This window comes from Bos taurus, chromosome 10, assembly GCF_002263795.3.
Source record: "Bos taurus isolate L1 Dominette 01449 registration number 42190680 breed Hereford chromosome 10, ARS-UCD2.0, whole genome shotgun sequence".
Lineage (NCBI taxonomy): Eukaryota > Metazoa > Chordata > Mammalia > Artiodactyla > Bovidae > Bos > Bos taurus.
The window spans coordinates 44,727,560-44,744,006 of NC_037337.1; the positions used below are offsets into that span (position 1 = coordinate 44,727,560).

General features: G+C 40.2%; 1 protein-coding gene across 11 annotated transcripts in view; it reads left to right on the forward strand.

Moving 5' to 3' along the window:
• Window positions 1-16,447, forward strand: part of GNG2 (G protein subunit gamma 2) — a 137,200-nt gene that overhangs the window by 67,804 nt on the left and 52,949 nt on the right. For 3 of the 11 annotated variants that reach the window (XM_024997240.2, XM_059890195.1, XM_059890198.1), the window contains exon 3: window positions 5,819-5,951. In XM_024997240.2, coding sequence (XP_024853008.1) covers window positions 5,819-5,854 — 36 coding nt within the window. In that variant the 3' untranslated portion in view covers window positions 5,855-5,951. 11 annotated transcript variants of the gene reach the window in all.

Below are 16,447 nucleotides of genomic sequence, written 5' to 3' on the forward strand. Positions count from 1 at the left end.
TCTCTTCACTTGCGTCTGACTCTGTGTGACCGCAAGGACAGTAGCCCACCAGGCTCCTCTCTCCACGGGATTCTCCATGCAAGAATACTGGAGTGGGTTGCCATTTCTTTCTCCAGCTTCCTATCTATTAAGATTCAGGAAGGAAGCTGAGTTGGGGGTTGAGGCCAGGCAAAAGGCCCAGCCAATTGGGAAGGATGCAGGGAACATTACCTGGATGCCCCAGGTGTTCCCTGCTCATGAGGCTTAAGAAGCAAAATCTATTTCAGACCTTACCCATTGCTGGAGATCTGATTTTATATACACTGCTACATTTGTCCAGGGCTACTTGGGTAATAGGTAGGCAGAGTCTGCCAAGAGTAAGGCAGATTTTTACTTACACAAATGTATTTTCTAAAAACCAAAGAGCAGTTGGTAGCTAGAAAGGAGGAGGGGGTGGCTAGGGAAGGCATGGTCTAATGGATTTCCTTAAGCCTTTGGTACCCCTTTGGCATATGAATGCAACTTCAGCTAATCCCTCTCCCTTTCAAAACGATACTGCCTTTCTGAAATTTCTTCCATCAAAAGTGAAAACAGTCCCCAAATGTTCTGGAGTCAAAATACCAGCAGTGGCAACACTTCCCAGCAAAACCCAGCCACTGCCAGGAAGAGTGATGGAGAAGGATTGATTTTTCCAGAGATGTACTTGCTAAGCCCCAGGAGGAAAGCACAAGAAAATTGCATCCCATTTGTTGGATGGCAATGATGTGGTTGGTTTCCTTTATACTGCAACATCCTCTGGCATCTTCCTGCAAGACACAACATATTCTATGGGGTTAGAGCCAGAAACCTAACCTGGTGCTGAGTTTATTAGAATTGTGTCTTTTTTATTACTTAAAATTGGCCAGGCTCCTCTGTCTAAGAATACTGGAGTGGGTCGCCATGCCCTCCTCCAGGGGATCTTCCTGACCCAGAAATTGAACCCACATCTCCTGTGGCTCCTGCATTGCAGGTGGATTCTTACACCGCTGAGCCACTGGGGAAGCCCACTTAACATCCAGAGAATGGTATAAATCTTGCATGTACTGAATGTTCTGTAATGAAAGGCATTTAGAATTAATCAGGGGTGTTTTCTTGTTCCCGGAAAGTCAAAATCAGGCTGTAAAACAAAAACCAGAACCATACCATTGAGCAATTTAGCCATATGTATTTCAATCAAATGCAAATCTGGATTTTTGATCATTTATTTATCATCAGAAACACTATATTAAAAACTCACAACCAGGCCCCACTTTTCTCTCCAGAAAAGGAAAGAAGACTGAAGCTACAGGGTAATGAGCCAGAAGTGACGGGGAAAACAGCTGGATGCAGTGGGATAGAAGTGATCCCCAAAGCATTTTTATTTGACGGTGTCAAAGGCAGCTGCCAAGGTTGTGACCTAGTAAGATTTGGCTGTATCATCCAAATGTGGTCGTACACATTGGTAAAGAGCTGCACTATCTCTGCACTGCACAGAGCAGCTTTCAGCCAGTTCTGCTGCTTAGTAGTTCCCATGTAAACATAAGTCCCAGGAGAGAGAACTTTTAAAAATATAAAGTTGACTCCTGTCTTCATTTTAAAAAGAGAGCAGACTTTTCAGTTCCACCTGGATGAGATGAGGCTAAGGGATGAGTCTAAATTTTTAAAATATCTATCCATCCCAACTAATTCAATGGTATTTTCTTTTCTTGATATTTTTTATATTTTTTACTGCATTTTTATTGGACTATAGTTGATTTACAGTGTCGTGTTACTTTCTGCTGTACAGCAAGTCAAAGGTAGTTTCTAAAAATAAAAGCAATTGTTCATCTTTGGCAGGGTTACCATGAGAGAGTGCTTACCTTATGTTTTGTAGACTCTCTTTCCTATAATTTGGGCTTGCCTGGTAGTTCAGCTGGAAAAGAATCTGCCTGCAATGCAGGAGACCTGGGTTCAATCCCTGGTTTGGGAAAGATCCCCTGGAGAAGGGAATAGCTACCCACTCCCGTATTCTAGGCCTGGAAAATTCCATGGACTGTACAGTCCATGGGATTGCAAAGAGTTGGACACAACTGAGCGACTTTCAGTTTCACACTTTCACTTTCCAATAACTTACACTTTTCAAAATAAGTAACTAAAGAAATGTACTAACACATATTGCACAAAAATGAGACAGCTTTTACTCAGATCCAGCTATAGAATAGAAACTGAAGCAGATTGGTTACTTACACACAAAATTAACGCTGCTTGTTTGACTACATTGTCTTCATTGTGAAAGAGTTAAAAAACAAGGCGTTATCTTTTGGAGAAATTCTTATATATCATCATTAAGGAAATAGAAGTTAGAAAACTTTTTATAATTCAGCTAGAGTAAAAGCTTTGTTAATTTAAATTCCATTAATTCATAGTTGGTTTCGTTTCAGATAGTGACTGGATTGACATTTAATTTTACTCAGCAAAGTTTTTCTTTGTGGATAATAATGCAAGTGATTATAATGCAATAATGTATAAACAAGATTGTAGGAGTAAAATATTAAAAGAATAATCTATTTTTGAAGATCCTTAAGGTCTTTTGAAACAGCTCTTTCCATATAAAGAGTGAACATACCAAACACAAGTTATTTTATCTGGTCTTTGAAGCAGGTCTTCAGAGAAATATCTAGCAGAAAACTCTGCTCACATACTTTAAGTTACCCTGAAACTTAAAAGTAATACAGTTGACCCTTGAACAATGTGGGTTCAGACTACATGGATCCAATTATAAGCAGATTTTTTTTATAGTAAATACTACAATACTGCATGATCTGTGATTGTTTGAATCCTCAGATTTGAAGCTGTGAATGCAGAGGAACCATGTGTAGGAAGGGGTGACTGTAAGTTAACACCCGATTTTTCAACTGTGAGGAGGGTTTCTCCCCAAGCCTCAAGCTATTCAATGGTCAGTTATACATTTTCCCCCCAGTATATCCCATGACTTAGATGTTTTAGACTGGTCTTTCCTTCTACTTAGTTTGATGATTGAGGCTTAACAGTATAGCCAGTCCCACTCAGTGGGTTCCTAGACCTGTGAATGAAAGATAGATTTGTGAGCCAACTAGGCCTCTGCTACTTAAGACTTTGACTGTTAGAACATGTTCAGCCTTAGGGAATGGATGTGGTCCATTGACTGGGTAAAGGTAACAGGCCCTGAAAAACAGATGTCTGTTAGGCAAAATATGGAGCAGCCTAATGTTATCTTTTAAAACTGTTGCTGAGTTTTCGTTGTATGTTCATTTAACAAATATTAATTGGACACCTATATACCAGGTTCTGGACATTTATAGGCAAATAAAAAACAGATAAAGCCCCTGTCCTCATGGAGCTTAAAGTCTAGCTGGGGAGGCAGAAAATAAAAACACAACTGTATGTGTGTGTGTATATATATTTACAAATTGTGATACAGAAATCCTCAGAAGGATGGTAACAGGGTACCCTGATATACAATAGGAAGACAGGTAAGCATTAGGATTTTGAGCTCTTAGAATAGTCTCCCTTGAATGGTTCTTAGTATCTTCTTCCTTTCATCCTATTTGACAATGAAAGATAACAAGAATGCCTCAATAGTGAATTTTTCCTGTGTTACTGCCAATGTTGATCTTTCTTAACCAAGATACAATGAATTTACAGAGGCCTGATGAAACACAATTGTTGGGGTCATGGAAACATGAAAGGCAATGTGGAATCTTGAGGAGGGCACCTGGCTCCTTGTTGTTGTTGTTTAGTCGCCCATTCGTGTCCAGCTCTTTGTGACCCCACGGACTGCAGCACACCAGGCCTCTGTGTCGCTCACCATCTCCTGGAGTTTGCCCCATTTCATGTCAATTGCAGCAGGGACGCCATCCAGCCATCTTATCCTCTGACACCCTCTTCTCCTTCTGCCCTCAGTCTTTCCCAGCATCAGGTGCTTTTCCAATGAGTTGGTCTTCCTAGCTCCTTAGGAAAACCTAAATTCTACTAAGGATCAGGGAGGAGGCAGGGAGAGAAGAGAACAGTATGTACAAATTGCATTAGGATTGGAGTGATGTTGGTTGTGCTGTGGACTTTGCTGAATTTTCTGTATGTCCCTAAGTTAAGATAAGTCTCCTAACTTCACTGAATCTCATTCTTTCTTCTATAAAATGAGAGAATTAAAATGAGATAATTTCTGAAGTCCTTTTAGATCCAAAGTCTTGAAAGACTGTATAAGTATAGTATATAATTTAGTACAGACTCTGAAACCAGATTGTAAGAATTTAAATACCAGCTCTGTCACCTACTGGCTGTGAGCTCGAATAAGGTTCTTAACTTCTCTGTGCATTCATTTCCAAAAATGGAAGATAATATTAGTACCTACCGCACAGCAGGAGGACTCTATGAATTAAGAACTTAGAGCAGTGCTGCCTCATAGTAAGTGCTTAATAAGAGTGTTGCTATTATCAATATCCTCTGAAAGAAAATTATCTCTAAAGGATGAGAGGCCAATAGAGGCAGAATGCTCAAGACACTGGAGCAAACATATAAACAGAACCGTGTGTAGGTTCCAAGATTCACATTTCCACTATTCCTATCACACCTCCCTTTGTTTCAGCATGGTTTAAAGGGGCAATTGCTTATTGCTGGAAGAGGGGCTATAACCATAGAATGCTCTGTTGGATGCCCATAGGGCCTCTTCTTTCTTAGGACACATGAAGATAATTAAGTCTCTGGGTATGGGCTATGTACAGGATATTAAAGTGCTTGCTTCATAATTCTGTCACACGCACAGTGCAGCCAGTACCATAAGGCAGCAGAGATAAATGCCAGGACCAAAGGTGCTGAGATGTGGATTCTTTTAAGGCAATGAGTTTCTTTTCTTTTAAGCAACTTAATGAGACCTCATTAATTGAACTTGGGACGGAGTTTTCAAATCACAAAAAAGTTCATTTAAAAAGTATAAGCATTAACTTTAGCTGACTTCTGTCTGCTGCAGGTTCTGTGTTAATGAAGCTAATGCAGAGTTGTAATAAGCAGCATCATTTTCTCTTCATTTCTTCATGCTTTACATCTCTGAAATCGTATCATTTTTTCTTTGTTCTATTTTCATAAATACTACCTGGATTCAGTTGGTACCTGAATTTTTATGAATTGTTTAATTAATAAAGAATAAATTGATAGCTTGTATATATCTTTTTTCCTGTGTGCATATGTGTATAATCATGTGACAGCCAAATAAGGCAAATTGTAAAACTCTACACAGCCTTTTCCTACATATTCCTTAGATTGAGGGATATCCAAAATAGTTTAGAACAGGGGTTCCCACCTCTGGAGTCTAATGCCTGATTACCTGAGGTGGAACTGATGTAATAATAATAGAAATAAAGTGCTCAATAAATGTAATCCACTTGAATCATCCAAAAGCCATCCCCCTGACCCCAGTCCATGGAAAAACTGTCTTCCTCAAAACTGGTCCCTGGTGCCAAAAAGGTTGGGGACTGCTGGTTTAGAAGATCTTGCTTCTTTAGTAAAATAGAAAAACTAGGATAGCATGATGGGAAGAAAATTGTTTGTGAATCTTGTAAAATTCAATATGTAGTAGCTTTCCTGGTGGTCCAGTGGTTAAGACTCTGCCCTTCCACTGCATGGGGTAAGAGTTCGATCCCGGGTTGGGAACTAAGATACTGTGTGGCACAGCAGGGGGAAAAGATGCAGTTTTTTAGATAAAAAGCAAAGAAAAAAAAGATAATTAACTCTACTTAGAGAAAAACTAGTTGCCTGACATTTTTCTGGAGATCAGGGCACAAGGGTTCCTCTTTATTGTTCCTTGCAGAGACCAACCCTTTTCTGGGGAAAAGACCCTGAGTGATTGTGACCTGCCAACACCTCTTAGCCCTGACCACGCACCAGGACCCCACTCCCAACCAGCCACCAGACACGGGAACATTTACTCAGAAAAGCCTCCGGTACTTCCCACTGCCCCTCCATCATCCCCAGTCGCGTAGCATCTCTGATGAGCCTCCTCTCCATCTTCAGTTTCTCCTCCCTCTCCAAAGACTGTTCACAAGGAGCTCAGTTTTTGCTAAAGAGTAAGAAACAAAAAAGTCTTTATGTGAGAGTCTGCTTAAGAAATAACCGACTCCAATTTATAAAGGCCCCTTTCATTCTGTTTGCTGGTGTGTGCTTCCTGAGCAGCCGCGGGTGGGACAGCTCAATGGAGCCTAGTCACAGGCTGCAACTGCTAATTTCCATCCAAGACCGCGCCAGGGGAGGAGGAGGGAAGGGTGCATGCCGCCCTGCAGACGCCCTCCCCCAGCAGCCCTAGGAGCTCTGCCTTTAAACAGACCAATGCACGTTTCCTGAGCGAGGCAGTCCTTTCTACCAAATAACTTGCTTTAATGATTTCCCGAGTACAGAGTGACTTTATTTTTCATAAAATGCCTTACTTAAAAATAACAACCGATCAGAGAAAATAATAGGTATTAAGTACAAAATGGTTGGAACCTAAGGTTTCTTTCTGTTGCAGGTCTGCAAAGTGGTACCCTGCTAAACCAGTCTGTGACATTTCCTGTTGGAACCATCAGGGTGGTGCCCCAAGTGAGGCAGAGCTATTCTGAGAGAGTTCCCTCTTGGTCTTGGGTCTTAGGTTAGAATTACATAGAGGTCATCACACAGTCCAGACCTTGAATCTGAACTGTGGGGGTAAAGAGATGGTTGGTTTTACTGACTCACAACATTTTTTTGGAAGCTGTGAAATCAAATAGTTTTACTTTTTTTCATATATATACAATACATATGTATACACATTTTCACATTTTTCCATTCTATATTGATAAATATATATTTTGTATCTATATTTAAAACGTAAATATATAAATTTTATAATATATAAAATATGTAAACCTTTAAAATATATTTATATATTATGTGTATGTTTTAGATTTAAATGAAATAACATTTGTATTTAGGACTCCAACTGAATTTCATAGCACCTTTATAAACGGAGAGAATTCAACTATGTACCAGGATTAATATGGTAAAAGTTTCACTCTATCTAATTTTTTAAAATTTTATATTAAACATGGAATGGAATGCAAAATGGATGAGACTTTAAGATAAAAATGGAATGTAGCCCTGGCTTGTAGAAGAAAAGGCCGAGATTTTTAGGGACACAGATTTCTTCTTTTCTCTCAACCCCAGCAGATACCCTGAGACACTGGGCAGCAAAAATGAGAAAGATTCTCTACTCAAAGCTAGTTAAACCCCCAGCCCCACCTTCATTCTGTAATTACACATTCTATAGCCTTTTCAGGTTTCTCTTTTTAAAAATCTGTTTATTCACAGTTTGTTCCTTCATATCTTTGTTTCACTATGTTGAATTACTTAACTTTTTAATATAAATTTATTTATTTTAATTGGAGGCTAATTACTTTACAGTATTGTATTGGTTTTGCCATACATCAACATGAATCTGCCACGGGTGTACACGTGTTCCCCATCCTGGACTGGCAATTTGTTTCATATATGATATTATACATGTTTCAATGCCATTCTCCCAAATCATCCCACCCTCTTCCTCTCCCACAGAGTCCAAAAGACTGTTCTATACATCTGTGTCTCTTTTGCTGTCTCACATACAGGGTTATCATTACCATCTTTCTAAATTCCATGTATATGCATTAGTATACTATATTGGTGTTTTTCTTTCTGGCTTACTTCACTCTGTATAATAGGCTCCAGTTTCATCCACCTCATTAGAACTGATTCAAATGTATTCTTTTTAATTGCTGAGTAATACTCCATTGTGTATATGTACCACAGCTTCCTTATCCATTCATCTGCTGATGGGCATCTAGGTTGCTTCCATGTCCTGGCTGTTATAAACAGTGCTGCGATGAACATTGGGGTACACGTGTCTCTTTCAATTCCTTGGTGTGTATGCCCAGTAGTGGGATTCCTGGGTCATAAGGCAGTTCTATTTCCAGTTTTTTAATGAATCTCTGCACTGTTCTTCATAGTGGCTGTACTAGTTTGCATTCCCATCAACAGTGTATGAGGGTTCCCTTTTCTCCACACCCTCTCCAGCATTTATTGCTTGTAGACTTTTGGATAGCAGCCATTCTGACTGGCGTGAAATGGTACCTCATTGTGGTTTTGATTTGCATTTCTCTGATAATGAGTGATGTTGGGCATCTTTTCATGTGTTTGTTAGCCATCTGTATGTCTTCTTTGGAGAAATGTCTGTTTTGTTCTTTGGCCCATTTTTTGATTGAGTCAAAAGATTTATTTTTCTGGAATTGAGCTGTAGGAGTTGCTTGTATATTTTTTAGATTAGTTGTTTGTCAGTTGCTTCATTTGCTATTATTTTCTCCCATTCTGAAGGCTGTCTTTTCACCTTGCTTATAGTTTCCTTTGTTGTGCAGAAGCTTTTCATTTTAATTAGGTCCCATTTGTTTATTTTTGCTTTCATTTCCAATATTCTGGGAGGTGGGTCATAGAGGATCCTGCTGTGATTTATGTCGGAGAGTGTTTTGCCTATGTTCTCCTCTAGGAGTTTTATAGTTTCTGGTCTTACGTTTAGATCTTTAATCCATTTTGAATTACTTTAAACACCAGCTTTCTGTCCTGATTCACTTCACAGACCAACCCAGAAGCCCCAAGTTCCTAACGTAGGGTCCACTTAACAGTTTCATGGACTAGAGGAAGTCAGTTCATTCATTTAAACCCTAGTTTCCTAGGGATGATGGCATCTGCTTTGCCATCCCAGAACAGCTACAAAGTCAAAATGACGTAATGTACATGGAAGGCCTCTTGTCAGTGATGAAGTACTACTTAAATATCAGTCATCCCTATGAATAATTTTAGTCGAGATCAGTGGCCCATCATTATACTTAGTAATACATTTTACTAATGTATTAGTTACTAGATGAAGAAGAACTGTGTAGGGGGAGGAAATTTTGAAATATAAGCCATCTAAGAACATCAGGTCTATAGTGTTACCTCAGTGAATGACTTCAGTATTTGAAATGATCACATATCAGGAGAGAGAAGGAAGAAGAAAGAGATGAGTAAATATCAGAACAAGGTTTTGCTTTGTGGTTCAGCATCGGGAACTTGAGGTCAGAAGAGCCCCTGATGGCCCAAGTCGCTATAGAGGAAAAAGTCCTTAGATGATACTTACTTCAATTATTAGACAACCCCAAAACACAGACCATGGAGTTCTGAGTATAATATTTCTCACAGCAAGGATCTGCCCAAACTGTAAATGGTCAACGCTAGCCCCACTTAGCTTTCAAAATAAGGAATGCTCTTGTCTACCTCTGCTGGTGCAGCCTGTCTCTCCTCCCTGGTGTTCACAAGAACAACCAGAGGTTGTTAAACATGTACTGTGTTTGGGGCACTATACTAGCACCGTGCAAACATGACTCATCTTATTTTAACCTCACAGCAACCCTAAGAACTGATACTTTCATATTTCCATTTTACAGATGACAAAACTGAGGCTGAATGTTTAAGAAACTCAACCAGTGAATATAGGGCAAAAGATCCAACTGAAAGATAGTAGTGTGACTTTAAACCTGGATGGGTTCCATGTCTCCCTGTACTTCCAACAGGTGGCATGGCCATTGCAGAGAAAGTGCAGAGGACACGCCCTTCTTGGGGCCTGCTGCTCAAATTCTCTTATGCAAATTCTCTTATCAAAAGCCTTAATTATACTTGGAGAGGTGAGGACAGAGTAGAGCCCAAAAGGGAAAGGATCCAAGGAAGTGACGGGTTGTGTTTTTATTTTGGAAGCTAAATGAGGGTTTGAGAAGAACAGAGATCTCGGAACATTGAGAATGAAAATGCCATTTTTTAAAAAGTGATCTGTTCATATTTAGTGAGCTCTTAGATCTGCCGTTGGCCATGGTAAGTTATACTGGGTTGTTTTGCTGTCTTCCAAATCTTCTGAAATCCTCAGTTTGACCTTATGTTTGCTTCTAACACTCTGCTTCACTCACCGCATTTAAGTTTATTTAGAGAAAAATCATGAAGAGCAAAGCAAAATAGTGGATTTTAGATCTTAACTTTTAAAAATATCCCATCTCTTCCCTTCTAAACAAGTCATAGAAATTATAGGCAGAAGTAGATTACTATGTCGGAGAAGGTAATGGCAACCCACTCCAGTATTCTTGCCTGGAAAATCCCATGGATGGAGGAGCCTGGTGGGCTGCAGTCCATGGGGTCGCTAAGAGTCGGGCACGACTGAGCGACTTCACTTTCACTTTTCACTTTCATGCATTGGAGAAGGAAATGGCAACCCACTCCTGTATTCTTGCCTGGAGAATCCCAGGGACAGAGGAGCCTAGTGGACTGCCGTCTATGGGGTCTCACAGAGTCGGACATGACTGAAGCGACTTAGCAGCAGCAGCGGCAGCAGACTCCTATGTTAGGATAACAACAGAAGGTTTATATCTGACTCTAGAATGAACTTTGGACTAATGTTGGGGGGGTGGGTGTAGTAGGCAGATATGTAGGCCAAAGTTTCATGTTCCAGTATATGACTGACCAAAAATGGTCTTTGACACAGGAACACGGTGACTCCAGTGCTGATCCTTGTTAGAGATTCTGATTTTTTGAATGGTTACTTTTGTTACCCTTCATCAACTATTGATATGATTTTTAAGTCAATAAAAATTAGACTAACATTTATGATAGTTGCAATAATTATAACAGGTCTTCCCTGATGGCTCAGACAATAAGGAATCCGCTTGCAATACAGGAGACCTGGATTCGATCCCTGGGTTGGGAGGATCCCCTGGAGAAGGAAATGCTGCCCACTACAGTATTCTTGCCTGGGAAATCCCATGGAGAGAGGAGCCTGGCGGTCTACAGTCCATGAGGTCACAAAAGAGTCGGACGTGACTTGGCAACATGCATTTTCACTTTTCACTATAATAGTCTTGGTATTAAAATCACCAAAAGATAATAATCCATTTGAGAAAACACTTGGATATAAGTGCCAGATGTCTGTATTTCTCTGTTTCCAGGCTCATTCTTTTAACTCGTGGTCTGATCAGTAACTCAATGTGTGGGCACCTTTCACAAGGTCTTCTCCATGCAGAAAGAGGCAGCTGGTAGAGACAGATATGCTCTCTGAATTGGGTCAAATGGCCAAACATACTTCATCTGATTCCTTTCCTTGGGCTGTTAATGAAGAGAAGAGTCTTCTCTCCTTCCTCGGCTCTGCTGGGCTCATTTTTTGTCTCCTCTGACCATTAGTGGTTCCATTTGATCAGATAATTCTGAGTGACTAGTCAGTTCAGCAATATGGGAAATAATTATGTCTGAGATCAAATGTCTGTTGCTTATTCGGTGCTGAGGTCATGTTAAATTATAATCACCACTCTTCTCTGATCCCTTTTCCCAATTTTATAGTATTAAAAGTTTTCTTATTCAGATTTTCTTGTGTCAGTCAGGGTCTCTGGTTCAATTAAGACCCAGCTGCCATTGGATAAGTAACAGTAAACAATATTAAAACTCCAAAGTCAGGAGGGTCTGATTCTTCGTGTCACTGGCTCAAATTGCAGTTCCACTGGTTCAGTTTGTCTTGATCATGTATGTGGCCAAGGATCAATTATCAATTCATTTCCAAAGCTGGAGAAGACTGTTGGCATCTTTCTTTTCTGCTTCTCTTATGAGCTTTTGTCACATACTTAAATTAAGTTCCGTGCCTTTCTCACTTTCACTTGGGCCATTTCATTTAAGTATATGACTCGGTCCAGTTATGTACTTGTGTACTGAGCATGCTTTCAGTGCTTTGTATTGATTAGCTAGAGAAAAATTATTCTTATTATTTTGTGTACTTTAGTGTTTTATTATTCATGATTGAATCACAGTGTCCCCAACACAGGTATTATGAAACAAATTTTTATTAGTACTTATTTTGTTTTCCAGAGGGGCTCTTTATGTACCAGATTCTTTTTTCTAGCTCTTTGGAGATGCAATTTGCATGTAACATTGTGTAAGTTCAAGATGTACAATGCAATGATTTGATACATGTATAATTGTGAAATAATTACCATAATAAAGTTAGTCATATCTATTGCCTCACATAATTACCTTTTTTGTGTGTATGTGTGTTCTAAGAACATTTAAGATCTGCTCTCTCAACAATTTTTAAGTATATAATTCAGTATTGTTAACTATAGTCACCATACTGTACATTAGATTCCCAGAACTTATTTGTCTTATAGCTGGATGTTTATGCCCTTTGACTGATGTCTTCCCATATCCCTCACCCCCAGTCCCTGGCAACCACTACCCACTTCTTAGAGAGAAATTCTTTCTTAACAGATCACTGTATTTCATGTGAGTACTATAAACTCTATTTTTTTTTCTTTTTCTCTTTCTGGAAAAGAAATGTGTTAGATGTCCTTCCTAGGTGCCTCTGTTATACCCTGGGCTTTCTCCTTTCATAGCACACAAGATGCTATGTTGAAATTGCCTATTTATGGGTCTGTCTCAGCAGCTTTACCTTTAGAGTGTGACCTCCTTGGAAACTGAGTTATGTCTGGTTCTCTGTTCTACCCCTGGCTCCTAGTGTTGCTTGACACATTAAGTAGGCAAACCCGAAATCTCTTGATTTCACTGAGATTCGAAAGGAAAATAGTGCCAGAAGTCTGGCAAGGCTTCTGTGTAATAGACAGTTACATTAAATCAGGCCACTCAGTTGTTGAGAAAGAATGATCTGTTAGGTAAAGGAAGACTGCACATTTTGGAACTATGTGTTTTTGGTGTTCCTCATAAATGACAAACAGATCCCCTTGTGTAATTAAATTCATAAGGTTTTGTCATGACACCAGAACACTGTATGGAAATACCAAGTCTCCTCTGAAGTCCCTATTGGGGGTTCGAGTTTGCCTGCCTTCATACCATCACAGTAAACGCTATGAACCAAACCACCATTCGTATAAACCGTGTGCTCTCTTTGCTCTCACCAGACCACAACTTTAGTAATTTTTACAGACTTTTATGTAAGATTCTGTTCTGACATTTGTGTATATGTGGAACTCTTAGAATAAAAAGCACTTCACAAGCAAGTGGGACTATTGATGTTAGGGTTTTTTGGACCAAATCCCAGGAATTTCAGTGTCTCTGGAATGTTAGAGTATTAATTAGACTTCTGTGAGATGAACTGGGTTCATCTACCTAATGAGGAGTCATGGCCGAGCAAGTGCACTGGGGTAGATGCAGGGCTAGTCGTTGTTTCTTCTCCAGCTATTTTAAATAGCTGCTCTACCTGGGCCATTGACCACTTCTGTTCATCCCATTCTTGTCTGCTTCTCGGTGCTGGGTGCCCCACATCTGCATGACCCGTCTGACATTTGCCGAAGAAGTGGAAAGGTGTGCTAGAGGCAAGAATCCAGTCACTCACTAAGCAGCCTTTCAAGACACAGAGTTTCTGAAAATGAGTGTCTATAAACCACAGAATTCTCTAGCAACTCCAACAGAATTTGCATCTTCAACCAAGGCAAAAGATAAAGAAAGAATACCCAGGCATTAGTCATAAATATAAGCCTTGTGTGCTAGAACCCGAAGTAATTGAGTGAGGTTAATGAATGCTTTTGAACTGTGGTGTTGGAGAAGACTCTTGAGAGTCCCTTGGACTGCAAGGAGATCCAACCAGTCCATTCTGAAGGAGATCAGCCCTGGGATTTCTTTGGAAGGAATGATGCTAAAGCTGAAACTCCAGTACTTTGGCCACCTCATGTGAAGAGTTGACTCATTGGAAAAGACTCTGATGCTGGGAGGGATTGGGGGCAGGAGGAGAAGGGGACGACAGAGGATGAGATGGCTGGACGGCATCACTGACTCGATGGATGTGAGTCTGAGTGAACTCCGGGAGTTGGTGATGGACAGGGAGGCCTGGCGTGCTGCGATTCATGGGGTCGCAAAGAGTCGGACACAACTGAGCAACTGAACTGAACTGAACTGAATGAATATCCATGTGTTGAAACTAAAAGGATGTCTGCCTCTCTTTTCCACTCAGTTTTGGTGTGATTGTCACGAAAATATTCTTCAGGATGAGAGAAGACCACATCCTTTGATCCTTCTATGCTTGGTAGGGCGGAAAACGCAAGGAGGAGGGAAGGCTGGTTTTGAAAGATGAGGCTGGCAGTAGTAATTGACGTAGGTTGCTCTGATGCCAGTTTGACAGATAATGAAAGTTTTTATAGGAGATTTTCAATGCCTCTGAAAACTATTTGCTAGGATGTTGTTATGTTTTCGCCAGCTGGAAATAAATGTATCATCCTAATTTTAAACTCACCAGCAATAAAAGCATCTATCTCAAGAAATTCCGGAATACGTTTCTATACAGACACCTAATCACCATGCCTGTCTGTGAAGTGGCCCATTTATCTTAGCTTCAACTGCATGACAGTGTACGTCGTCCTCAGCCAAGTGAATAATGCTCTAACCAGGCATGAACAGCTCTTCTGACTCTTCCACATATACTTCCTTTGGTGTGTTTGGTTAGCACACTGTACAAGTATGGTCTGAACACTCATTCCTCTTCAGCAGAGTCAGCATTGAATAACAGAGAATAACAGGACTCTGTTGTCCTGTTATTCCAGGACCACAAAATGCTTGTTCAGGCCTGTCCTGCCTGTGCATTGGTGACGGAGGACACAGTAGCCATGAGCCTGACCCATCCTCAGCAGCGTGCGCAAAATGCGGTGGATGTGAGCTCCATCCTTAGCCCTGCTTTGTGGAAGAAACTAGTCATTTTCACAGGAAAGACCTGGTAATAGGATTGTATTTTCTGGGGTTTTCTAGTGAAAGTACTAGATCTCGGAGACTTAAGTATTGTCGTCCTCATCTGTGACCTTGGTCAGGTCATCTGATCTCTCTGTTGTTTCTTCATCTGCAAATCTGTTTCTGGTTTGCCTCAGAGGTGTTTCCCCAAATAGTGGAAAATACAAATATGAGTTCTTGAAGGTAACTTTCCACTGTTGTATTTATCATTCTATTTATGTTGATATCCTAAAATTAAATGAAACAAGCCTCAGGAGTATCACCTGGAAGTTAGTGTCAAATCCTCTCACCTTCAGGTAAGGGCAACATTTAGATTGTCCATCAAAAAACCTGATTTAAAGCTAACTTCCTGTAATCTTTAAGTTCCAAAATACAAAAACTCTCAAAGCCCATCTATAAGTGATGGTAAAAAGCAAGCCCCTTTCAGGGAAATGATTCTTTGAACAAAAGTATTATAGATGCTTCATTCATTCACTTTACAAAGAGTTATTTAAAGCCTGACATGAGCCAAGCACTGTTGTAGGCACCAGTGATTCAGCAGTGATCAAAACAGACAAATTCCCAGTGCTCAGGGAGCTTATATTTTAGTAGGCAATACAAGCCATAAAAAAGAAAGATAAAATACATCAGATTGTGATAAATGCCAAGAAAGAACATAAAACTGGGTAAAAGGATGAGAGGTGTAAGAAGGAGGGGTGATTTTTTTTTTTAGACAAGAAGGCCATGGAAGGCCTCTGATAAGTTAGTGTTTGAGCAGACACCTGAATAAAGTGAGGAGGTCAACTCTAAGAATAGCATTCCAGAGGGGCCGGGAGGTACAAAGGCCTGAGACAGGAGTAGGCTCACCATTTTTAGGAAACAGCAAGGAGACACTGTAGCTGTATTGGAGTGAAAAGATGAAAGATGAAATCAGAGAGATGCCCATGGGCCTTGCTATTTAGCTCTTACATACCCTGTAAAGAACTAAGCTTTTACTCCTTGTGACATACCTTTTATTAGCAAACACTCTAGTTGCTGCATGAAGAGTAGACTGAAAAGAGTAAGGGGCAAAATCAGGAAAGACAGTATAATATGGAAAAGATCAAGCAAGAAATAAAGGTGGTTAGGCCAGTATGGCAGCAGTGGAAGGGAGGAGAGCGGGGAATGATTCTAAAATTCTGGACATAGTTTGAAGGAACAGTTCAAGGATTTGCTGGTCAATTGGAGGTCAGATGTGGTTAACAAAGAAGCAAAAAGGTATCCTCAAAGTTTTATTCTGAGCAGCCAGAGGAATGGAACTGCCATTGACTGCCATGAGAAACACTGTGGGAGGAGCAGGTCTAGGGGGTAGAAAATTAAAAATTTTATTTGGGACTTATCAAGTCTGAGATGCCCATTCATGTGGAGAGATTGAGTAGGTAGTCGAATATGTGGGTCTGCAAATCAATAGCAAGACTAGTAACCAAGATACAGATTTGAGAGATGTAATACAGAGCATGGTACTTACAGCCGTGAGTCTGAATGAGATCGATGGGGGGCAGGGGTGGGATGGGTGGCTGTTGAGCATAAACATAAAAAAGTACAAAGACACCAAGACCTAGGGATTGAGAAGATGAATAAAACCAAGAGGAGAAACTGAGGGGAAACTGACAGTAAAATAAAACAAGAATCAAGAAAGACAGAA